Genomic DNA, 26,856 nt, shown 5'->3' with positions numbered 1-26,856 from the left:
TCCCCGGTCACTATCTCAGAGTGAACCAAACCGTTTGCAACCTTGTTTCCTATTTGACCACGACCTGAACTTCTGACTTCAAATCTTCTCCATCACAAAGACCGCTTATTTTCAAAACCGTAACATCCCCCATCCCAGCCTCGCCTCAGTCCATCTTCCACTGAAGCACTCATCCATACCTTTGCCATCTCCAGGCTTAATTTCTGGCCTGCCTCCCTTTCTCCACCCTCCGTAAACTGCAACTCAGCCAAAACTATGCTGCCCATATCCTATCATGCTCTAACTTCCACTCACTAATCACTCTTGTCCTTTCTGATCTACATTGGCCTCACCGCTCTCTATCTCTATAACCTCCTCCCAAACTCTCCGGTCTTTCAATTCTGCACTCTCTGCCTCCCTTCATCCAACCCCCCCGCTTCCATTGGCGGCCATGCCATCAGCCATCTAGGCCCTATGCTCTGGAATTCCCTCCCTAAAACTCTCCGTCTCTCCAACACACCCTCCTCCTTTAAGACCCTTCTAAAATCCACCTCGCTGATTAAGCTTCTGATCACCACTCCTAATATCTCCTTTTTCTTGGTATCCATTTTTGTCTATAGCACCTTTGGGATGTTTTTCTATGTTAAAGGCACTATATAAACGCAAATTGTTGTTGTTGGTCTCTATCTAACCACCCTGAAAAAGTATATATGCACGGAACAAAAATAGGAAAAGCTGGAAACACTCAGCAGGTCAGTCAGCAACTGTGGCCAGAACAGGCAAGTTAATGTCTCAGGTATCAGCCATTTGTTGCAGTTCTGACAAAAGGTCCATAACTGAAATATGAGCTTGTCTATTCTCCCCACAGATGCTAACTGACCTGCTGAGTGTTTCCAACGTTTTATATTTTTGTTTCAGTTTTCGAGCATCTACAGTTTTTTGTTTTGCCTTTGTAAGTGCGTGAAAATTGGCTTGAGACAGGATAGATGTTGGCTGTGATTGCCTCCACGGTAAAATAACCTGCCAAGTTTACTTGCTGTCAAGTTTAAAACATGCATCATAGCAACTTGGTCAAGATACGGCAGGTGCCTGGCACTGAGTCAATGGAATAAAAATTTGTTTGGGTCCGTTTTCGGGGGACATGCGAGTAGTGCACGCTGAAGCAAGAGGCCCGAGGATCTGCAAACTTGGGGCGAGCAGCCGCCGGCGGTTGTGCCTCTACAGGCTTCTCGTCAGAACTGGGGGGGTGGGGGCTATCACAATACCTGTGGAATCGGGGAATACTCCTACTCCTCCTGGCACCACTGGAAGTGTTTTTTAAAAACTATTTCCATACTTAGGGAAAAACATAGTGCTAAGAGTAGGGAAGAAGAGGAATTTCTGATACGTGTACAGGAGACCATTCTCGATCAATATGTCTCCAGTTCAACAAGAAAGGAAGCAGTGTTGGATCTGGTTCTGGGAAATGAAGTAGGTCGAGTGGAGTGTGTTACAGTAGGAGATCATCTAGCTAACAGTGACCACAACATAATTCAGCTTAGAGTAATAATGGAAACGGACCAGAAAATATCTAAGGTGAAAGTGTTCAACTGGGGAAGAGCTAATTTCAGTGATTTAAGAAGGAATCTAGCACAAGTAGATTGGAAAGGCTATTGCAGGGTAAAGCAGTAACAAAATAATGGAGGGCATTCAGGAAAGAGATAGTTCAGATACACACTTGGCCTATTCCTTTGAAGGGAAAAGGTAGAGCATCCAAAGCTAATGTGCCCTGGATGACAAAGGAAATAAAAGTTAAAATAAAACAGAAAAAGTATGATAAAAGTAAGGAGTAAGATTCAGTTAATAACCAATAAGATTATGGAAAGTACAGGAGGGAATTGAAAAAGTTAATACAGGAGGCAAAGAGAGGTTACAAGAAAAGATTAGCAGGCAACATTAAATTGAGCCCTAAAACATTTTTTAAACAAGTGTAAGAGGTTCGCTAGGGAATAAGTTGGCCTTATTAAGGACCCAAAGGGAAATCTTCATGTAGAGGCAGAGGACATGGCTAAAGTATTAAATGAGTACTTTGCATCTGTCTTCACAAAGGAAGCGGATGATGTGAAGGTTACACTAAAAGAGAGGGAAGTTATTGACAGGATAGTAATAGATAGAGATGATGTACTAAAAATATTAGAATTACTGAAAGTTGGTAAGTCACCTGGTCTGGATAGAATGCATCCTAGGTTGCTGGTAGAAGCAGAGGTAGAAATAGCAGAGGCATTGGTCACAATCTTTCAATCCTCATTGGATACAGGAATAGTGCCAGAGGACTGGAGGGCTACTAATGTTATACTATTCAAGAAAGGGGAGAGGGCTAAATGAGGAAACTACAGGCCAGTCAGCCTAACATCGGTGGTGGGGAAGTTATTGGAAACCATTATCAGGGACAAAATAAACTTTCATTTGGAAAGGCATGGGTTAATCAAGGAGAGCCAGCATGGATTTGTTAAAGGAAATTTTGTCTGACTATCTTGATTGAATTCTTTGATGAGGTAACAGAGAAGGTTGATCAAGGTAGTGCAGTAGATGTATATATGGACTTTCGGAAGGCATTCAACAAAGTGCCACTTTGAGAAGATGGAAGCCCATGGAATTAAGGGGAAAGTCAGGGTATGGATATAAAATTGGCTCAGTGACAGGAAGCAGCGGGTGGTGGTGGATGGACGTTTTTCAGACTGGGGGTGGTTTGCAGTGGTGTTCCCCAAGGGTCAGTTTTGGGTCCAGTACTCTTTTCAATTTTTATAAACAACCTGGACTCGGGTGTAGGGAGCAGCATTATAAAGTTTGCAGATGATACGAAACTTGGCAAATTGGTAGATAGTGATGAGGATAGTTATCGGCTTCAGGATGACATAGACAGGATGGTGAAATGGGCAGAAGCGTGGGGGATAGAGTTTAATGTGGAGAAGTGTGACGCAATACACTTTGGGAGGACTACTATGGAAAGACAGTATACTATAAATGGCACAATTTTGAAAAGTGCAGATGAGCAGAGAGACCTTGGTGTCCATATACACAAATCCTTAAAGGTGGCAGGGCAAGTTGATAAGGTGGTTAAAAAGCATATGGGTTACTTGGGTTTATAAACAGAGGCATAGAATATAAAAGTCAAGAGATCATGCTAGAACTTTATAAATCACTGGTGAGGCCTCAGCTGGAGTATTGTGGACAATTCTGGGCACCACACTTCAGGAAAGATGTAAAGGTGTTCTGGACTTATTACATGCAGATAGCACCCTCTAGTGGTAGTTAGTGTATAGCAGTGTTAGTATACTGCAATAGGTCATTTGACCTTTCTTCCTGTTTGACCCCGGAAGTAGTATTCCAGGAAGAACCTGGCAGAGTTATGGAGAATCTGACACGAGGGATTCTCAATCCGGTGCCATCTCATCTTATATGCTAGCCAAGACGCAATGTCTGTATCTTTGTTTAATAACATGATAGCAACTTTGTCAGTGTAGTATTTGACAATACTTTGTTTATAAGAAGTTATTAGTTGTTAGCTACAGAAGTCTAGCTCAAGTGCCATTTAGTTATACAATTAGTCTATTCTATTGTTATAAATATGTCTATATCTTATGTAACATCTAATGTATAGTACTTAGTTCTATGTACAAAACATACTTTGTCTTTGTTTACAGTTTCACAAATTTGTTCAAGTAAGGCTTCAAAACAGCAAACCCGCTTGTCGAGGAATTATTTGAATGAGTGTTTAGCTGGCTGGATAACTAGATGGGAGCACGTCTAGCGAGACCAGTACAAAAGGCCTTAGAAATTGTGCAGAGGATGTTTACCAGGATGTTACCAGGGATGAGGGACTTGAGTTATCAGGAGAGGTTGGAAAGGTTAGGACTGTTCTCCTTGGAACAGATAAGGTTAAGAGGTGACCTAATAGAGCTTTTCAGGATGATGAGAGGTTTCGATAGAGTAGATAGAGATAAACTATTCCCTCTGGTGAGTGGGTCAATAACCAGAGATCATAGATTTAAAATCATTGGCAAAAGATCTATAGGGGAGATGAGGAGAGATGTTTTCACTCAGAGAGTTGTCGGGGTCTGGAATGCTCGACTTGAAAATGTGGTAGAAGCTGATTCCATAAATCATTTTAAAAGGGAGTTGGACAGGTTCTTGAGGATGAGGAACTTACGGTGTTACGGACAAAAAGCAGGGTGTGGGACTAAGCAGGACTGCTCTTTCAAAGAGCCGGCACAGGCACGATGACCCGAGTGGCCTCCTTCTGTGCTGTAAGTTTCTATGATTCTATACTTACCTTTAGTTGGTGGCCACTGAAGAATCCTGAGCAGAGCAGCCTTGCTCATTGGGAACTAATTTTTTCAAGGAGTCCTTCAACAGGCCCCTACTTAAAATATTCAAGGATTCTAATACTTGTTTTAGGCATCCGTCTGGAACGTTTAAAAACTGCGTCCCACCAATTTAGCAGTGGGCCCAATGTCTGTGCAAAGTGGGTGGCAGCCAGTCTCACTGCTAAATTGGTATGCTATGCACCTATTTCATGCCCAAAACAGGCACAGCACATACCAATTTCTACCTCAATGTTTTTAGCAAAGGAAATGGCGAAGAGGGAAATGTATGTATTTTTTCTCCAGACAGTCGCTTTACCTGACAGCACATGGGTCCCAGATGACAATATCAGCATCAGAGCCTTTGGCTATTTTTCCCTTCCTGGGATAAAGGTTAAAGATCTTTGCTGCATTGGTACTGGTGACAGCCACAAACCTATTCTCATCCATTTTACCGCTGTGCTGAAAGAGAAAGGTCACAATAGTTTGCCATTTCTCCCAAGACCTCCTAATAAACACACAAAAAATAAAGATGTGAATGCTGTGATGCAGGGTTTAAAATGTCATTTGTAATAGACCAGTATCTGGAGTGCAATGCGCAGCCAGAAAACTGGCATTATACTGTTGATTACGCATCACTGTAGGTCTCTTGGAGGTCACTGACTATAGAGTTCTGCGTACTTGAGCTCATTCCCTAGACTACTAATTTACGAGAGCATGAATGGGGCTGTCTGCTTTCGATTAATTATTAAAAACATTGAAGAACGTCTTCAGAATGTTCAGTGGATCACCTAGGCACTTTTAAAGTGTGGTGTTTGCAGTGGTTTGGAGGTACAATGCACTCAGTGCAAATTCACACTGGTAGCACTCGAAGTCACGTCAAGACCAAATTATATTGCTGCTTCCGCCTTCCGATGCAGCTGAAATCACTTTGAATCGACACAATAGTGATTGTATGACTGCACATTCAGTTTTAAACAAAGAGTAAACAAAGGGGTAGGCCATTTAAGACTGAGATGAAGAGAAATTTCTTCACTTAGAGGGTTGTGAATCTTTGGAATTCTCTGCCCCAGAGAGCTGTGGAAGCTGAGTCATTGAGTATATTCAAGGCTGAGATAGATAGATTTTTGGACTCTAGGGGAATCAAGGGATATGGAGATCGGGCGGGAAAGTGGAGTTGAGGTCGATGATCAACTGTGATCTTATTGACTGGCAGAGCAGGCCTGAGTGGCCATATGGCCTACTCCTGCTCCTATTTCTTATGTTATGTTCTTATGGGTCAAATACAATTATTTTTAAACAAATGCTTGTCAAATATTTTAAATTTGTAACGACTGGGAACCATTTCCTACACTCAGACCAGGCCTCAACTCGGCTGTGTTCTCCAACGTCTGATCATTAAACCCCTGGGAAATAGCTGCTTTCCTACAGGTTCTGCTGCTACATTAGTCAAGTATATATATAGGGTGATTCCACACTCCTGCACGCACCAGAAGTGCATCTTGGAAAATCACAGGATTTTCTGCCTTTAAAATGAATGGAATGAAAAATAATCAGATTGGTAGGTTTAATCATTATCAGACCGAATGATGGGCAAAAGTGCAATGCACTTGTCTTCACTTAGAAATGGGACATGGAAGTCACACCTAAACCAGTTGTGAGCACTTACTTGGAGTGTCATTCGTCATATTGAAGGGTTTGATGGAATAACTTGGCAAAGTGTTGCAGGTCTTTCTTTTCGGCATTATCCAGCATGTAATTTATGTGAATGTGAATGTAATCTGACACATTTTGAATCGTTAAATTATTCATGTGGCCGACCCAGAACTGGTTGAACCAATTCCTTGCCTCAATGCTGGTGCGTTTACTCCTAATGCTAATTCCTTCCTCCCCCAACTGGATAACAACTCTGAAGATCTATAACTATACATCAGAATTATTGAATCTTAATGTTTAAGTGACACTTACCACTCCTTTCTCCCATATGATGGACATCCTGTCCTCCACACCATTCACCCCATTCGGAATCTTTGTAAAATCATCTTTTCCCAAGGCTTTCTGGCAGCCATTGAACGTGCAGTTGTCTGTTCCTGTTACAGTAAGGTCATCACTATGAAGAAAGAGAACGAAAGTGACAACACAATCAAGCAGGCCTGCACAGTAGAGTGTGGCACTGTACTGCTTTACTGGTGATATCTGATGAAGAAGAAATCCAAATCCACAAAACAGATCCATTCTTCATTCAACCAGGAGATATGGGGAAGATTGGGGAGGGGTGGGGGGGAAGGGGAGAAAGGGGGGTTGGGGGGTGGGAAGAGAAATCAGTCATCAATCATCAGTGGCGAAGTAATGTTCTTCCTGGTGGATGACTTGGGCCAGGGCTGTAGCCACCACAGAACTTGCCCAGGCAGCCACCCCAATGGGTTTTGTCTGTCCCGAATTAAAAGCACAAGCCTCACCGCTCAATTGTAACTGCAAATCAGCTAGTTACTTCCTGTACAATAGAACTGCAGACAGAGTTTCAGCTCCAAAATGTGTTACCGTACACCTAGGGAAACATATTGGCCCAGAAATTTGGGTCGGGGGCTTCCCACGGGTGCAAGCCCCCGATCTGCACTTACCTTGCCCGCCGGCCGTTGAGCTGTGGGCCCCCATGGAATTCCGATCCGGGGCCTGGTTCAGCTGCTGGCACGCAGTGCTTGCGTATCCCAGGGGCGCAGTTAGTTCGATGCGTCCCCTGGGATCACGTGGGCCATGGGCAGCCAATCGGGGCAGGGAATGGCTCAAAGACTGGTGTGGGAGAAATGGGTTTTGCTTCTTGGGACACTGGCACCAGTACTGGGACAGGAGCGAGCTGTTCCGCTGGGATGGACTTCACTTGGCCAGTGCTGGGACTAGAATCCTGGCGAATCGAATAACTAGGGCTGTAGAGAGGGCTTTAAACTAATTAGTGGGGGGGAGGTTTCAAGAGAGTGAAAAATAAAAATGTCAGCGGAGAAGGCAATAGAGCAAAGTAGCAGTGGGGAAATTAAAAACCAGAGCGTGTCAGGAAGGGACAGAATATATAAAGATAAAGGTAAAGTAGTAAAGGGGGTAAAAGCAGGAATAAATTGTCACAAAACATATTTTAAAGTTCTTTATCTGAATGCACGCAGCATTCGTAACAAAATAGATGAGTTGACGGTACAAATAACTACACATGGGTATGATCTGGTGGCCATTACAGAAACATGGCTGCGAGGTGACCATGACTGGGAACTAAACATCCAGGGGTATTTGACTATTAGGAAGGACAGACAGGAAGGAAAGGGAGGTGGGGTGGCTATGTTAATAAAGGATGGAATCACTGCAATAGTGAGAAATGATATTGGGTCAAAGGATCAGGATAGTGAAACAGTTTGGGTGGAGATAAGGAATAATAAGGGGAAAAAGTCACTAGTAGGTGTAGTCTATAGGCCTCCTAACAGTTGCAACTCTATTGGTCGGAGTATAAATCAGGAAATAGTTGGGGCTTGTAATAAGGGAACAGCTATAATCATGGGAGATTTTAACTTTCATATTGACTGGACAAATCAAATTGGGCAGGGCAGCCTTGAGGAAGAGTTCATAGAGTGCATTAGGGACGGGTTCCTTGAGCAGTATGTTACCGAACCAACCAGGGGGCAGGCAATCTTAGATCTGGTCCTGTGTAACGAGACAGGATTAATAAAAATTGTCCTAGTAAAGGATCCCCTTGGAATGAGTGACCATAATATGGTTGAATTCCAAATTCAGTTGGAGGGTGAGAGAGTTGGATCACAAACCAGCGTACTAAGCTTAAATAAAGGAGACTATGAAGGTATGAGAGCAGAGTTGACTAAAGTGGACTGGGAAAATAGATTAAGGTGTAAGATGGTACATGAGCAGTGGTGTACATTCAAGGAGATATTTCACAACTTTCAAGAAAAATATATTCCACTGAGGAAAAAGGGGCGTAAAAGAAAAGACAGCCATCCATGGCTAAGTAAAGTAATAAAGGACAGTATCCGACTGAAAACAAGGGCATATAAAGTAGCCAAATCTAGTGGGAGGATAGAAGATTGGGAAGCATTTAAAAGCCAGCAAAGAATAACTAAAAGATTAATTAAGAAAGGGAAGATAGATTATGAAAGTAAACTAGCAAAAAATATAAAAACAGATAGCAAGAGTTTCTACAGTTATATAAAAAGAAAAAGGGTGGCTAAAGTGAATGTTGGTCCCTTAGAGGACAAGACCGGGAAATTAGTAGTGGGGAACATGGAGATGGCAAATACGCTGAACAAATATTTTGTATCAGTCTTTACAGTAGAGGACACTAAAAATATCCCAACACTGGACAAACAGGGGGCTATAGGGGGGGAGGAGCTAAACACAATTAAAATCACTAAGGAGATGGTACTCGGTAAGATAATGGGACTTAAGGCGGATAAATCCCCTGGACCTGATGGCTTACATCCTAGGGTCTTGAGAGAAGTAACGGTAGGGATTGCAGATGCATTGGTGGTAATTTTCCAAAACTCCCTGGATTCAGGAAAGGTCCCAGCAGATTGGAAAACTGCTAATGTAACGCACTTATTTAAAAAGGGAGGTAGACAAAAGGCTGGAAACTATAGACCAGTTAGCCTAACATCTGTGGTTGGTAAAATGTTGGAGTCCATTATTAAGGAAGCAGTAACAGGACATTTGGATAAGCATAATTTAATCGGACAGAGTCAGCATGGTTTTATGAAGGGGAAGTCATGTTTGACAAATTTGCTCGAATTCTTTGAGGACGTAACAAACAGGGTGGATAAAGGGGAACCAGTGGATGTGGTGTATTTGGACTTCCAAAAGGCGTTTGACAAGGTGCCACACAAAAGATTACTGCACAAGATAAAAAATCACAGGATTGGGGGTAATATACTGGCATGGGTGGAAGATTGGCTATCTAACAGAAAACAGAGAGTGGGGATAAATGGTTCATTCTCGGGTTGGCAATCAGTAACTAGTGGTGTTCCGCAGGGGTCAGTGCTGGGACCCCAACTCTTTACAATCTATATTAACGATTTGGAGGAGGGGACCAAGTGCAACGTATCCAAGTTTGCCGACGATACAAAAATGGGAGTGAAAGCAGTGAGTGAGGAGGACATTAAAAACCTGCAAAAGGACATAGGCAGGCTAAGTGAGTGGGCAGAAATTTGGCAGATGGGATATAATGTTGGAAAGCGTGAGGTTATGCACTTTGGCAGAAAAAATCAAAGAGCAAGTTATTATCTAAATGGAACGAAACTGCAAAGTGCTACAGTACAAAGGGATCTGGGGGTCCTGGTGCATGAAACACAGAAGGTTAGTATGCGGGTACAGCAGGTGATCAGGAAGGCCAATGGAATCTTGGCTTTTATTGCAAGGGGGATGGAGTATAAAAGCAGGGAAGTCTTGCTTCAGTTATACAGGGTACTGGTGAGGCCACTCATGGAATACTGCGTGCAGTTTTGGTTTCCATATTTAAGAGATATACTTGCTCTCAAGGCAGTTCAGAGAAGGTTCACTCAGTTGATTCCGGAGATGAGGGGGTTGACTTATGAGGAAAGGTTGAGTAGGTTGGGCCTCTACTCATTGGAATTCAGAAGAATGAGAGGCGAGCTTATCGAAACATATAAGATTGTGAGGGGGCTTGATCGGGTGGATGCGGGGAGGATGTTTCCACTGATGGGTGAGACTAGAACTAGGGGGCATAATCTTAGAATAAGGGGCTGCCGTTTCAAAACTGAGATGAGGAGAAACTTCTTCACTCAGAGGGTAGTAAATCTATGGAATTTTCTACCTCAGAGAGTTGTGGAAGCTGCGACATTAAATAAATTTAAAACGGAGTTAGACAGTTTCATAGCTGATAAGGGAATTAGGGGTTACAGGGAGCGGGCAGGGAAGTGGACGTGAGTCTGGATTCGGATCAGCCATGATCCTATTGAATGGCGGAGCAGGCCCGAGGGGCCGTATGGCCTACTCCTGCTCCTACTTCTTATGTTCTTATGTTCTTATTCATAAGTCTGACAGGAAGTGCTGTCAAGACTTATAAATACTACGGCCCCAAAATAGCACTAAATCTTCAAATAAATTTTTTTTAAATCACATTTTTTAAATAAACTATAAATTACATGAAATAACTATTATAAACAATAATTTAAATTTTTGAAATTTTTTTTATTTTCTAACGGGGCTAAAAATAAACGTACCTTGCTTTGAAGTATTTAAAAATAATAAACCTGTGGAAAAAATGTTTTAATTTTAATTAATTCACCACTTACCTTGTAAAAAGCAGGCCTTACGCCTGCTTTTTACACTTTTAAATTCTGCAGGCTTACGTTCCTGGAGAAACCTGTAAAAAAAACCTAAGTTTGATGCGCACGCGCAGCCTCCCCCGCGCACACGTTCGTCGCGCACGCGCAGCCTCCCCCGCGCACGCGTTCGACCTCTGAACCTCTTCGTTCAGGGGAACGGAAGTGCCGGTTTCCCGCGCATGCGCAGTGCATGCAGGAAACCAGCACTTCCATTGGGCCTACGGGTGAGTAACCCGTGCGTACTCACCCGTGGAGACCCGAATTTCTGGGCCAATATTCCTGTGCACTCACTGACTCAGTTCTGCTTTGTGCATTCACACAACTCATCACAATGGGAAGTGGGCAGAACCCTTGAGAAATTCAACACTTGAAGTCAGACTTGGAAGCAGCAAACAGAACTGGCATGTCAGGAGCAAAAAGTACATTTTCTGCCAGTTTGAGCAACGCAATCAATCATTCTGCCATCTACTGCATAGCTGAAATTGGCCTTTGAATTTTTTATTTCTGCCCCCTTCTTCCCTCAACACAGCCCTTGGTGCCCAATGCAGCTAAAGGCATCAATGAGAAAAATATCTTTTATGACATACAAATTTTAAATTCCCGCTTGTCAGCTGAGCAACAACAATGGGGCCGAAAGTATTCACGCCATTGTTGTCGGTTCTGAACTCGCCTGGCCACTTCGGTCATCTGTATCACTTTCTGTGACAAGTCACTCAACATTGTCTATCCAGTGGCTTGGTCTTCCTCGACTTCTTGTTAGAATCATTGAATCATACAGCACAGAAGGAGACATGATCATGACGGGCTTAGATAGAGTAAATGAAGAGAAACTGTTTCCAATGGCTGAAGGGTTGATAACCAGAGGGCACAGATTTAAGGTGATTGGCAAAAGAACCAAAGGTGACATGAGGAAACCTTTTTTTATGCAACGAGTGGTTAGTATCTGGAATGCGCTGCCTGATAGGGTGGTGGAAACAGATTCAATAGTAGCCTTCAAAAGGGAATTGGATAAATACTTGAAGGAGAAAAAAATTGCAGGGATATGGGGAAGGAGCGGGGGACTAATGGGATTGCTCTTTGAAAGAGCCGACACAGACTCGATGGGCCGAATGCCTTCCTTCTGTGCTGTACTATTCTATGATTCTATGAGGCCATTCGACCCATCGTGCCTGTGCCAGCTCTCTGAAAGAGCTACCAATTAGTCCCACTCCCCTGCTCTTTCCCCATCGCCCTGCAAATGTTTCTCTTTTAAGTAGAGATCCAATTCCCTTTTGAAGGTTACTATTGAATCTTCTTTCACCACCCTTTCAGGCAGTGCATTCCAGATCACAACAACTCGCTGAGTAAAAAAAGGTCTCTTCATCTCGCCTCTGGTTCTTTTGCCAATTACCTTCAATCTGTGTCCCCTGGTTACGGACCCTTCTGCCACTGGAAACAGTTTCTCTTTATTTACTCTATCAAACCCTTTCATAATTTTGAACACCTCTATTAAATCACCCCTTAACCTTCTCTGCTCCAGGAAGAACAATTCCAGCTTCTCCAGTCTCTCCACATAACGGAGGTTCTGCATCCTTGGTACCATTTTGGTAAATCTCTTCTGTATCCTCTTCAAGGCCTTGACATTCTTCCTAAAGTGTGGTGCCCAGAATTGGACACAATACTCCTGCTGAGATCTAACCAGCAATTTATAAAGATTTACCATCACTCAAAAAATTTGTCCTCTTAGTACCGCCCGTTAGCACCAGTAGATGGTCCTAATGTGGCATTGAGAATAGTACCAACAGGGCGAGGCGAATCCAGCACCACACACCAAATCGGGACTCCCCTAGCGCTGCCGGTAACAGCTTTACCAGGGGCTGCAAAACCAGGGAGATCGTGACGTCAGCGAGTGTGCAACGCTCACTGAATGCCGGATTTCCCAAATTGCTTTTAGCCACTTACCTCACCGCCTGGCGTAAACACCGACAGGGAGAGTTGGCGTGCAGCACCAGGAAGCCAGCTGCTGGGACTTTATTTAAAGGGGTCATCAGTAATCACTCACACCTGTCAGGTTAATGCAGTTTCAGTGGCTTTTTGTTAGTTTCAGCTACTGCAAAGGTTTCATTGAGTAATTTCAAGGTTCATTTGTATCAGAGGTCTTGTGGCAAGTACAAAGTAGCTACATTTATTCTTCAAAGATTCAAACAGCAACAACTGGTAAGATTATTGGGGGCTGTACTGGCATGCCAACTCACACTCCAGGATCTACAGCGGAGGGAGCATAGGCAGCAAGGAAGATGAGAACATGTGCGCAGAGGGAGGAGGATGAGGACGAGGAGGAAGAAGGTGAGGAGGAAGAAGATGAGGAGCAGGAGGGAGGGAGGAGGCAGCCGTACAACCGGGCTTCTGGATGGGAGGTCCGTGATGTGTTGTGCCACCTCCCTCTACATAGTGTGACAGACTTGCGGCAAGGGCCTCCTGCCAGTTGGTGATTACAGGATTGCTCGCCTTCCCTCCAGCGCTAAAACCAATGCTTTCAAAGCTTCATGGGAAATCCTGCGGGCTCTCTCCCTGGGGTGGCGATCTGCCATGAGGATTTGTAAATAAGTGCTCCTTGTCCTCCTTCTTATGGTTGTTGAGGCAGCTGCACAGCCAGCAATGCTGAAAATGAGGTGTTGCAGCATCAATGAACCTCCCCTTTAAGTAGTGAAAAAAGCCTGTGGCAATCATGAGTTGCGATTACACTGCCCCCGATATTGGTCCAGCCTTTAAGTGTAACACCAATGAGCTTGGGTTTTTAGACTTGATTTAAGACTCCAATCATTTTAGTGAGCAGTGAGGATGAATTTTGCGTGCAGTCTAGAGCATTTTCGCCTGGAGCTAATTCACCATCTTTTGTCCTAACATCGCCCATTGCTTGGCTGTAACGAATTTCTAGCAGTAATAGTCTATTAATAAAGCCAAGGATCCTGTATGCTTTTTTAACAGCCTTCTCAACTTTACCTGCCACCTTCAAAGATTTGTACATATACCCCCAGATCTCTCTGTTCTTGCACTCAATTTAAAATTGTGCCATTTAGTTTATATTGCCTCTCCTCATTTTTCCTTCCAAATGCATCACTTCACACTTCTCTAGATTAAATTTCATCTGCCACCTGTCTGCCCATTTCACCATTCTAGTTCCTTCTGAAGTCTGCTACTATCCTCCTCATTGTTTACTAAATTTCCAAGCATTATGTCATCCGCCAACTTTGAAATAATGGCCTCAATACCGAAGTTCAGGTCATTAATATAGTTCAAAACGAGCAGTGCTCCCAATACCGACCCCTGGGGGATACCATAGTATAATTCCCTCCAGTCTGAAAGACAACCACTCACCACTACTCACTGATTTCTGCCTTGCAGCCAGTTTTGTATCCATGCTGCCACTTTCCCTTTAGTCCCATGGGCTTCAATTTTGCTAACAAGTCTATTATGTGGTACTTTATCAAATAGCTTCTGAAAGTCCATATACATAACATCAACCTTCAGTAACCATCTCCGTTATTTCATCAAAGAACCATTCAAGTTAGTCCAAGGGGCTGAATGAGACTGAAGGGGGTTCGGCCAAACCAGTCCGGCAGTTGAAGGGAGCAGCATTAATAACCAGTGGGAGCTGTGCCAATACATTCAATACAATCAGTACATCAACCCCAATTAAACCAAACAGGAAATTCAACAATATTCGCAGATATGAAATCCTGATCGAAGCAGATTCCTGCCAAAGAAAAGAAAGACTTGCATTTATATAGTGCCTTTCACAACCACCGGATGTCTCAAAGCACTTTACAGCCAATGAAGTACTTTTGGAGTGGAGTCAGTGTTGTAATGTGGGAAATGCGGCAGCCAATTTGCACACAGCAAGCTCCCACAAACAGCAATGTGATAATGATCAGATAATCTGTTTTTTTGTTGTGTTGATTGAGGGATAAATATTGGCCAGGACACCGGGGATAACTCCCCTGCTCTTCCTCAAAATTGTGCCGTGGGATCTTTTACGTCCACCTGGGGGCAGGCCTCAGTTTAACTTCTCATCCGAACAACGGCACCGCCAACAGTGCAGCACTCCCTAAGCACTGCACTGCAGTGTCAGCTTAGCTTTATGTGCTCAAGTTCCTGGCGTGGGACTATGAATCCACAACCTTCTGACTCAGAAGCGAGGGTGCTACCAGCCCTGAAACACGCAAATTGTTGCCAATTTCAGCTTAGCTCCTTAACTGGTCAATAATGGCATCCTCAGTCCTGATATGCAAATGTCTGCCATTGGTTGCCCCCAGCTCTATTGCTTATATAATAGGACTTTGTGCTAATCAATTAATCCAAGCAGGAACAACAACAGAAAGCTTAGTTACAGCTTTTTTCTCACTGTTTTGTAGTGAGGGATGTTAGTGCTGGGCATCAGAACAATTTTCTACTTTCTGGGCCTATTGTCATCCTAAAACACTCCCACTTTAAATATAGCATAGATATTTTTTTTTAAATGATGGATGCTGGAAATACACAGAAAGTACACAGGTTCTGCACAGAGAAAAGTTAAATTTTTTAAGTGTAGATCCTTTGTCAGAATTCAAGTTCCATCGAGTTGGTAATGGCCTCCTGTGCTGTATCATTCTATGATTCAATGACGGCTCTCCCTATTTTTCTCTCCCCAATTTTTCACTCACCCTGATGTCTTATCTCAGTCTATCCCACTCTTTCTGTTTCTGCCCCATTTCGCTCTCTCTTTTCCCCTGCTACCAATTTAGCCGGTAAGATTGAACATGGAATAAAAAGTATAAACATGTCCGAGAATATTTTGTTATTACTGGGACAAAGCCAGCAGCAATCAGCCTTGGGGCAGAAGTGAAGTAAAGGCTGGAATAAGGAGGGAGGACACTCAATAACTGCACTTCACAACGGTAGGTGAGATGAGCTGGCAAAATGGCTGACAGGACAGCGGGGAACATGCTGCTGTGCTATAACAAGACATGCCAGCCGGAAAGCCAGTGACCGCCCCACTGGGAATTGTACATTGGGTCTGGGAGCAGGCTATGCTTGTGCCTTCACAGATTTTCCACAATTATTTTAGTCAAGGACAAGGTACCTGAAGTCGCATATGTGGCTATCAGTAATGGAGTTGAATGCCCTGCAGTCAATGCGTTACTTGAAACTTATTTTAAAAATTCCGAAAAATAATGGCCCCGATATTTATGGGGAGGGAGCGGGGGTGGGGGAAGCACAGAAATGCGGAGAACCCGGAGGTCATGCCGAATTTAATGGCGGGACCTCATTAAATTTTTTTTCCAATTCCCGGCCAGCAGCCAGCCAGATTGAGGGAAGGCCTGCACTGGTAGGCTTCAGCCGGGGAGAAGAGAGGAGGGGGGTAAGGAGGGAGCGATCGTAAAGTCTGTGCGGGGTGGGGGGAGATCAGATAGGCCGCAGAGGCGTGGGAGGGAGATCGGAAAGGTCTTGGAGAAATTGTGGATTTAAGTTCGGGGGTGAGATTGTGGATTCAAGGTCGGGGGTGAGATTGTGGATTTAAGGTCGGGAGTGAGATTGTGGATTTACGGTCGGGGGTGAGATTGTGGATTCAAGGTCAGGGGTGAGATTGTGGATTTACGGTCAGGGGTGAGATTGTGGATTTAAGGTCGGGGGTGAGATTGTGGATTTACGGTCGGGGGTGAGATTGTGGATTCAAGGTCGGGGGTGAGATTGTGGATTCAAGGTCGGGGGTGAGATTGTGGATTTACGGTCGGGGGTGAGATTGCGGATTCAAGGTCGGGGTGAGATTGTGGATTTACGGTCGGGAGTGAGATTGTGGATTTACAGTCGGGGGTGAGATTGTGGATTTACTGTCGGGGGTGAGATTGTGGTTTTACGGTTGGGAGTGAGATTGTGGATTCAAGGTCAGGGGTGAGATTGTGGATTTACGGTCCGGGGTGAGACTTTGGATTTACGGTCGGGAGTGAGATTGTGGATTCAAGGTCAGGGTGAGATTGTGGATTCAAGGTCGGGGGTGAGATTGTGGATTCAAGGTCGGGGGTGAGATTGTGGATTTACGGTCGGGGGTGAGATTGTGGATTTACGGTCGGGAGTGAGATTGTGGATTTACGGTCGGGGGTGAGATTGTGGATTTACGGTCGGGGGTGATATTGTGGATTTACGGTCGGGGGTGAGATTGTGGATTCAAGGTCGGGGGTGAGATTGTGGATTCAAGGTCGGGGGTGAGATTGTGGGTTTACGGTCGGGAGTGAGATTGTGGATTCAAGGTCGGGGTGAGATTGTGGATTTACGGTCGGGAGTGAGATTGTGGATTTACAGTCGGTGTGAGATTGTGGATTCAAGGTCGGGGGTGAGATTGTGGATTCAAGGTCGGGGTGAGATTGTGGGTTTACGGTCGGGGGTGAGATTGTGGATTCAAGGTCGGGGGTGAGATTGTGGATTCAAGGTCGGGGGTGAGATTGTGGATTCAAGGTCGGGGGTGAGATTGTGGATTTACGGTCGGGGGTGAGATTGTGGATTTACGGTCGGGAGTGAGATTGTGGATTTACGGTCGGGAGTGAGATGGTAGATTTACGGTCGGGGGTGAGATTGTGGATTCAAGGTCAGGGGTGAGATTGTGGATTTACGGTCGGGAGTGAGATTGTGGATTTACAGTCGGGGTGAGATTGTGGATTCAATGTCGGGGTGAGATTGTGGATTTACGGTCGGGGTGAGATTGTGGATTCAAGGTCAGGGGTGAGATTGTGGATTTACGGTCGGGGGTGAGATTGTGGATTCAAGGTCGGGAGTGAGATTGTGGATTTACGGTCGGGGGTGAGATTGTGGATTTACGGTCGGGAGTGAGATTGTGGATTTACGATCGGGGGCGAGATTGTGGATTTACAGTCGGTGGTGAGATTGTGGATTTACGGTTGGGAGAGTGAGATTGTGGATTCAAGGTCGGGGGGTGAGATTGTGGATTCAAGGTCAGGGGTGAGATTGTGGATTCAAGGTCGCGGTGAGATTGTGGATTCAAGGTCAGGGGTGAGATTGTGGATTCAAGGTCAGGGGTGAGATTGTGGATTCAAGGTCGGGGTGAGATTGTGGATTCAAGGTCGGGGTGAGATTGTGGATTGAAGATCGGGGGTGAGATTGTGGATTTACGGTCGGGGGTGAGATTGTGGATTTACGGTCGGGGGGTGAGATTGTGGATTCAAGGTCGGAGGTGAGATTGTGGATTTACGGTCGGGGGTGAGATTGTGGATTCAAGGTCGGTGGTGAGATTGTGGATTTGTGGTCGGGGGGTGAGATTGTGGATTCAAGGTCGGGAGTGAGATTGTGGATTTACGGTCGGGGGTGAGATTGTGTATTCAAGGTCGGGGGTGAGATTGTGGATTTACGGTCGGGGGTGAGATTGTGGATTCAAGGTCGGGGTGAGATTGTGGATTTAAGGTCGGGGGTGAGATTGTGGATTAACGGTCGGGGGTGAGATTGTGGATTCAAGGTCAGGGGTGAGATTGTGGATTTACGGTCGGGAGTGAGATTGTGGATTCAAGGTCGGGGTGAGTTTGTGGATTTACGGTCGGGGGTGAGATTGTGGATTTACGGTCGGCGGTGAGATTGTGGATTTACGGTCGGGGGTGAGATTGTGGATTCAAGGTCGGGAGTGAGATTGTGGCTTTAAGGTCGGGGGTGAGATTGTGGATTTACGGTCGGGAGTGAGATTGTGGATTCAAGGTCGGGGTCAGATTGTGGATTTACGGTCGGGGGTGAGATTGTGGATTTACGGTCGGGGGTGAGATTGTGGATTTACGGTCGGGGGTGAGATTGCGGATTCAAGGTCGTGGTGAGATTGTGGATTCAAGGTCGGGGGTGAGATTGTGGATTCAAGGTCGGGGGTGAGATTGTGGATTCAAGGTTGGGGTGAGATTGTGGATTTACGGTCGGGGTGAGATTGTGGATTTACGGTTGGGGGAGTGACCGTGGGTCAGGGATTCGATCGCGGGGTGGGTCCAATCACGGGGAGGGAGGCAGGATATCTTGAGGGGCCGGGGAGGAAGCACTCCCCATCCACCTGGCCCACAAGCCTTGCTATAAAAAGCACTTAGTTATTGGATTGGGCTGTTCTCGCTTTCTTGCAGCTGCCGGATTTCCCGAGCCCTGGGAAACCCAGCCCGCAGCACTTAAATTTAAAACTGTGGTAAAACCTGAGGATCACAGCCTCATTAAAATACTTAAATTATGGACCCACCTCTAGGGAGCAGGTTAATCACCCGCCAACGCCCCCACCCCACCCCCAAGCCACCTCTGTTAAAACTGCAAATGGGCACATTGGAGGTGGGTTTCCTATTTTTGAAATTTTAACCTGTCCCTCTTTGGGAGATAAAACTTTCCTCAATAAATCATGCCAAAACAAAAGCCAAGAGAATTACTTTGGGCTGAAAAGGTTTCTCTCAGTGTGGAGTAAATATAATCTGACAGGGGCCAATAGCGAAAGAAAAAGCACTGAGAACGGGAGTCACGTGACTTTTATTTTTTACAGCGCAAGGAAAAGACCAAATGGTTGGTTCTGCCTCAACAGACCAATGACCGTGCCAGCTGTGCCTCAGTGGGTAGCACCCTTGCTTCTGGGTCAGCACATTGTGGGTTCAAACCCGACTTGAAACTGATATTCCAGCGTAGTACTGTCGGAGTGTACCGTCTTTCAGATGAAACGTTAAACCGAGGCCCCGTCTTCTCTCTCAGGCTAATGTAAAAGATCCTATTTTGAAGAAGAGCAGGGGAGGAGTCCTGGCCAATATTTATCCTTCAATCAACATCTAAAACAGATTATCTGGTCATTATCACATGGTGGTTTGTGGGATCTTGCTGTGTGCAAATTGGCTGCTGGGTTTCCTACATTACAACAGTGACTATACTTCATTAGCTGTAAAGTGCTTTGGGATGTCCGGTGGTCGTGAAAGGTGCTATATAAATGCAAGTTTTTCTTGAATTTTTCCCGTTTCATAAAACACTTAGAAGGGTGGGAGAAGACCACCAGGCCCATTTAATCTACAGCTACGCACAACAATAGTTCCTTTCCTAACCACTCAATCTCCTGGGGGAGGCAAATACAGGAAACTCTTTTTTATCCGGCACCGACGGGACCGGCGTGGTGCCGGTTGATCAAAAAGTCCGGATTACAGAGAGGTATACTTACTAAGGTACGAGAGCCCCGTATACGGCCACAGGTGCAGGAGTCCCTGTTACACGGCACTTGTGCAGAGTCCCGGTTACACGGCCACAGATCCAGGAGTCCCTGTTGCACAGCAACAGGTGCAGGAACCCCGGTTACACGGCCACAGATCCAGGAACCGCGGTTACACGGCCACTAATATAAAGTAAAACTTACCTGAACCTACTCCTGAATTTTGCCGGTTAAGAGAGATTTCCGGATATTTAGGTGCCAGTTAAAAGAGAGTTTCCTGTACGCAGAGAGGAAAACCTGTAGCCAATTCAGGAAAAACTCCAAGAAATCCTGCTCTGACTCTCTAAGGCAATCAAGTGAAAATCCGGGAGACTGCAGTCCTCATAAATCCTCACAATCACAACGGCCAGCAACTTATCTATCTATATATATAAACGGATCGTTCTGTCTGTCTGTCTATCTGTCTGTCCTTCTGTCTGTCTGTCCTTCTGTCTGTCTGTCCTCACGTGTGCGTCTGTCCGGCTATGCGCTCGAAAGTTATAGAGCGTACCTACGCGAGCGTTACCTCGAAAGAAAGCCCACCGTTCCAAAACGGTCGTAAGCGTATTTACGTTTCGGCCGGACAAAAATTGCGCCCGCGGTATCCGAAGAACGGTCAAAATTCCGCTCATTAGCATCTCATTATCCGCTCATTAGCAACAGAGTGACCTCGGTCGACCAATCGTACGCCGGGTTCCTGGCGCGTGCGGGCGGGCCCTCCTACAGTCGAGTGACGGGACGATTGACCAATCCTACGCTTCGGTGACCTGACGGTCGACCAATCGGTGCATGTGTGGGCGGGCCTTATCGTTCTGAACCAAGGTGAGTGGCCGCCATCTTGCTTCCATTCTTTTTCCCACTTTCTGCGTCTTTCTTTCCAAATATACATTTCCAGCAAAAAAAAATTGCTTTTATTAAATTGTTTAAAAAAAAATTTCATTCATTTGTAAATATTTTCTCTAACCTGAAGATTCTTTTTCCTACCTTTCCCCGTTTTTGTAAGGCCTCAGAACCTAGGCTCAAAGCCTGGGCCTCTCCTGCCCAGCCACGCCCGAGCTAGGTAATTGTCCCACGGCTTCTGCTAAGCTCGCCCCCGCCCCCCCCGTCACGTTACCCGGGGCAACAGCGTCAGCCACGAGGGTCACGGGACATACAGGGTGCGTGCGCAGGAGCAGCTGAGACGCGGCGTCTCTCTCTGTTCCCCGCTCGGCTCAGGCGGGGGGGCGGGGCTCTCGGGAGTGCGGATCTCGGGCGGGGCTTGGAGAGCGGGAAGGGTTACCGCGGCAACCGGGCCCGCCGGCCGTCTCTCACAGCCGCAATCGGCGGTCTTCAAGCCAGCTCGGGAGGGCGGGGCTCCGGAGAGCGGGAGGGCGGGGCTTGGGAGGGCGGGGGGCGGGGCATCGGGAGATCGGGGGGCGGGAGATCGGGGGGCGGGACATCGGGAGATCGGGGGGCGGGACATCGGGAGATCGCGGGGCGGGACATCGGGAGATCGGGGGGCGGGACATCGGGGGGCGGGAGATCGGGGGGCGGGACATCGGGAGATCGGGGGGCGGGAGATCGGGGGGCGGGAGATCGGGGGACGGGAGATCGGGGGACGGGAGATCGGGGGGCGGGGCTCGAGGACTCCCCATCCCCTCCCTCCCTTCTTCCCCCCTCCCCCCTTCCCTCCTCCCCCTTCCCTCCTCCCCCCCTCCCCATTCCCCCCTCCCCCCATTCCCCCCTCCTTCCCCCCTCCCCTTTCCCCCCTCCCCTCCCTTCCCCCCTCCTCCCCTTTCCACCCCTTCACCCCCATCGCTCTCTCTCTTTCCCCCGTCGCTCTCTCTCTTCCCCCCAGTCACTCTCTCTCTTCCCCCCAGTCGCTCTCTCTCTCTCTTCCAACAACAACTTGCCCGCAAAAGACCCTCGGCACCGCTGGGCACTTCAGCTAGTCTAAAAGGATCGATCTGGCTGTCTGTCTGTCCTTCGGTGTGCGTCTGTCCGGCTATGCACTCGAAAGTTATAGAGCGTACCTACGCGTGCGTTACCTCCAAAGAAAGCTTACGGTTCCAGGACAGTCGTAAGCATATTTACTTTTCGGTCGGACGAAAATTGTTCGCGCCTTATGCAAAAAACCTTCAAAATTAAACTCATTATCTGCTAATTAGCATTGATTGACTGACGTCAAGGTTCGACCAATCCTGTGCCGTCATGATTGACCAATCCTACAGTTCAGTCGCCTGATGGTTGGCCAATCGCTGCGTCTGTGGGCGGGACTAATCGTTTTCATCTCAGGGATCTGGCAGCCATTGCCTCAAGCTAAAAACCCCATTTACTTCCAGCTCAAAATCTGCTAATCCAGCTTCGAAAAAGTTAGTATCTCTTTTAAAAATAACATAAGATTTACCAAAAACATTTTATAAGTACTTTCATTTTCATCTTTCAAGGTATTAAAAGGTAGAAATGTTGCCCGGCAGCAGATTGAGAGAGGGACACAGAGACAGGGCCCAAAAGCCTGGGACTCGATTTAAAATGTTGCCCGGCAGCAGATTCACAGAGGGACACAGAGAGGCCCCAAAGGCTGGGACTCGATTTAAACCGCCCAGCCCAAAACAGCCCTGGCAAAGCCGGGCTCCCCCAGCTAGTCCTTTATAAATGGAAATGTCCTTTTCACTCAGGAAGCGTCTTACACACAGTATAACAAATGAGAATGAATGTTATTCACTTAATAGGAGGAATCTAATTAACTCCCAGCCCAGATTTTCAATTAGTTCTATTTCTAATGATTTTCTGAAACATTAGCCTGTATTACTTTTCCTATAGTTTAGAAGATCACAGTAATCACAATACAGTTGACTGTGTTACTTAATAAGTAGGAACATCAACAGCGATTAAGATTGCTGATATCGAAGTGCTATAGTCCTCAATTTCATTCTTCAAGTAAAGTTAATATTCAGTTACCCGTCAATGAAGTGTGATTTCACAATACTCACTTTGCCAGCAGGTCCATGAGGTATCCTGGTGTTGTGGGGTCAGGTCTTAGTGGAGGTCCCATGACAAATCCTGCGGCTTTGCGCCAGTCTTTGTCCCAATAATGAGACCCATCTGTCCCTAGACTGGCTGCAATGGGTTCCCCAAAGACAACCTTCCCTAGAAATAACAATTTTGTTTGGAAACATATTTAATTAAATAGCGGCGTTGATTTTAAAACTACGCAAAATGAACCATGGTATGAAATAACAAAGAGGGTTTATGAAGGTCGTGCAGTTGATGTGTGCAAAATACTGCGGATGCTGAAAATCTGAAATAAAAACAGAAACTGCTGGAAATACTCAGTAGGTCAGGCAGCATCTGTGGAGAGAGAAACAGAGTTAATGTTTCAGGTCGATGACCTTTCGTCACATTTTAAAGACCTCTATTAGGTCACCTCTGAGTCTTCTCTTTTCTAAAGAAAAAAGCCCCAACTTGTTCAATCTTCCCAATAGCTGTAATCTCCCAGTTCTGGCACCATCCTTGTATATCGTTTTTACACTTTCTCCAATGCTTCTATGTCCTTTTTATAGTATGGTGACCAGAATTGTGTGCAGTACTCTAAATGTAGCCTGACCAAGGTCCTGTACAAGTTGAACAGAACTTCACTACTTTTGAATTCTCTATCCCTAGATAATTTTACCCCATTCAGTTTCTTATTTTGTAAGGTGTAGGTGACGTTTCTGTCTTTCGTACCAAAGTGCATCAGTTCTCATTACAGCTGACACAAAGCTTAGAAATAAACAGTGCGGAGGATAGCAGCAGACTTCAGGAGACATAGACTGGTGAAATGGACAGACACATGGCAGATTAAATTTAATGCAGAGAAGTGTGAAGTGATGCATGTTGGAAAGAAGGATGAGGAGAGGCGATATAAACTAAATGGTACAATTTTAAAGGGGGTGCAGGAACAGGGAGACCTGGGGGTTTGCGTACATAAATCTTTGAAAGTGGCAGGTAAAGTTGAGAAGGCTGTTAAAAAAGCATATGGGATCCTTGGTTTAAGAGAGTTATAGAGTACAAAAGCAAGGAAGTGATGGTAAACCTGGAGTACTGTGCACAGTTTTGGTCTCCTTATCTAAGGAAGGATATACTTGCCTTAGAGGCGATGCAACAAAGGTTCACTAGATTGATTCCTGGGATGAGAGGGTTGTCTTATGAGGAGGGATTGAGTATATTGGGCCTATACTCTCTAGAGTTTAGAAGAATGAGAGGTGATCTCATTGAAACATATAAGATTCTGAAGGGGATTGACAGGGTAGATGCTGAGAGGTTGTTTCCCCTGGCTGGAGTGTCTAGAACTAGGGGGCATAGTCTCAGGATAAAGGGTTGGCCATTTAAGACTGAGATGAGAAGGAATTTCTTCCCTCAGAGGGTTGTGAATCTTTGGAATTCTCTGCCCCAGAGGGCTGTGAATGTTGAGTCTTTGAGTATATTCAAGGCTGAGATAGATAGATTTTTGGACTCTAGGGGAATCCAGGGATATGGGGATCAGGCGGGAAAGTGGAGTTGAGGTCGATGATCAGCTATGATCTTATTGAATGACGGAGCAGGCTCGAGGGGCCGTATGGCCTACTCCTGCTCCTAATTCTTATGTTCTTATATTCTCAATGACAAAAGATGCACGCTGTGGAGTTAAATCTCAGCAGCATGCGGGGAACCCAGACATTGGTAAGTCAGTAAGTAAAAACTCCCCCCGTGATTCTATTCTTGATGGTTTGAATTAATTCCCGTTAACGAAAGCACCATCATGTCAAGGTAGGCATTGAGAATAGTGAGTGAAACTCTTCAGATACTCGTGTTTCTAAATACAACTATGGCCTATGATGGGAGACTGTGGTGTTTAATACAATAATACAAATAGTAATTCTTGGCACAAATTATTTTACTGATGCTAGTTATATAAAATGGGGGTGAAATTTGATTCAGCACAAAAACCATCATGGAGATCGCGATGATTGATCTGCCCGCACCCGTTGAAGGGAGTTCAGGCAGCACGTTAAAATTCGTGCTGCTTGCTACTTTACATGATTGCAGCACACAGCCCAGCGCTGCTGACAGGCTGTGTGCTCGGCAGGGGGCCGAACTTCGCGATGTTCGCGTGAGGCTAGCTGTACGTAAAGCTAGCCTGCACCTCTTAAAGCTAGCCTGCACCTCTTAAAGCTGAGCTGCCTTCTGGTGATCAAAAACTTTGCTTCAGCACAAACCCAAATGGTTCAACAGGCCAGGGAAAGGGCAACCAGGGTCTCGATCGCAGCACTCGAGGTCATTGTGCAGGGGGTGAACACTCAAAGAGAGAACCTCTACCCACAGGAGACCAGGAGGCCCTCCAGAAACACTGTAAGAAGGATGTGGGGCCAGATTGCAGAGGTGGTCAATGCCAACAGTGTCGCTCCCACCACCTGGCTCCAGTGCCCAAAGAAGTTTAATAACCTCAGACCAGCGGTCAAGATCAGTGAATGCATCTTCAAAAGCCGTCTCCTAACAACTGCACCACTAGCCTCACACACTGCTCAATGCACGATCCCCCTCCCCATCACTCACCTACCAACAATCTCTGCCAAACACAAGGCACACCTCACATTCCTAGCTTCACCTCACCCGCACACACTTACCACTGCTGCAAGCCTCACACCCACATCTCACAGCTTGCACACACTGCCAGCTATTCAACCATGACAGTTACATCACCCAAACACATTACACCACACTCACTGACACACTTCCCCTTCTCTTGCAGGAAAAGGGGGTGCATAACCGGCACCAGCAGATCAGCAAGGGACAGGCTCGCCTGCTTCACCTCACCCCCTTGATGGTGCTGGCCATTCTTGGCAGGGGCATGGCTGAGCCTGCGGTGCGGCTGAAATAATACAAGATGCCAGTATCCTCATATGTTATCCTCCTTCTCACATCCCACTTCCCCCTCATCCCACAATCTCTTCTGATTTACAAGCTGCACATGTTGTAAACAGGCAGCTCTTGCTTTCCCCCGCTCCCCTTACCACAACTCCACCCTTGTGCCTTTCTCATTTCAGACGCCCATGAAATCCAGCCTGCCCAGCCTGTGGTTGAACAAGAGGAGGGAGAGGAGAGTGAAGAAGAAGAAACAAAACTGACATTCGATTTCACATTCCCAGCCACCAGCTCCCTGAGGTCATCCTGCAAGGCCATTTGCAGTGTCCCTCACTGAAAGTCAGCAGCCTTCCACCCACCATGCTGCAGCCACTGGGGTAACACTGCATAGGAGCACTAGGATAGGCAAAGGCACATGCAAGACAGTCACTAAGGAAATGCACAAGGGTGATTAGTTGATTTTTTGATGTAATATTGGATGCATATATGGATAAAGTTGGATTGGAATGTTTGCTTTGTGGTGTCTTTTATTTTAGCACTGTGGCCAAGAGGACGCTGTGATGGTCAGTAACAGAGGGAAGGTAACGTGTGGGACTAATGTTGAATGGAGAATTGGGGTTGTGTTCACTGATGATTCAATCCTGGATATCCCGGCAAGAAAGGGGTTGTCTGGGTTGCCTCCTTGCTTCTGCTTCCTCCTCCTCCGCTTCCACCTCCTCCTCTTCGCTTCCGCCTCTTCTGCCTCCTCCTCTTCCCTCTGCGAGCAGTTTTCCCCCTTTGCCAGAACTGCTCCATCTCCCTGTCATGCTGCAGCCAAACAGGGACTGCAGCTAGAGCCCCCAGGACTGGGAGCAAGTGGTGTTCTCAGAGGCCGTCCTTTAAGAGCCAAAACCTTGCAAGCGTCCAGCAGCACTCTCTGCACTCCCTTCACACTTTAACAACTTTTTAAATGGCTTACCCCAAGCCACTACCCAAATAAACTGTACAGGAACCAGTACAAAAGCAAAAATTTAAACTTACCTCAAAGTTGCGCGAAGGGGGTCCGTCATGCAGCTGAACGCATGTTTAGCTGTGCATCTTTGGAGAGGGTGTACATTCGTGTGGCGATATCCAAATTAGCAGGTTGTGCCAA

General features: G+C 46.1%; 1 protein-coding gene across 1 annotated transcript in view; it reads right to left on the bottom strand.

The window, feature by feature from the left end:
* dpys (dihydropyrimidinase) overlaps window positions 1–26,856 on the bottom strand; it is a 165,089-nt gene that overhangs the window by 8,039 nt on the left and 130,194 nt on the right. Inside the window, exons 5-7 of the mRNA XM_085993399.1 lie at window positions 22,835–22,991; window positions 6,291–6,432; window positions 4,642–4,784 (exon numbers count right to left, since the gene is read on the bottom strand). Coding sequence (XP_085849525.1) covers window positions 4,642–4,784; window positions 6,291–6,432; window positions 22,835–22,991 — 442 coding nt within the window. The remainder of the gene's footprint in view (window positions 1–4,641; window positions 4,785–6,290; window positions 6,433–22,834; window positions 22,992–26,856) is intronic.

This window comes from Somniosus microcephalus, chromosome 7 (genome assembly GCF_052327205.1).
Source record: "Somniosus microcephalus isolate GS21.2 chromosome 7, FLI_Smic_1.0, whole genome shotgun sequence".
Taxonomy (NCBI): Eukaryota; Metazoa; Chordata; class Chondrichthyes; order Squaliformes; family Somniosidae; genus Somniosus; species Somniosus microcephalus.
Note: the sequence above shows the minus strand (reverse complement) of the source record. Positions and strands in the feature narration are given on the sequence as shown.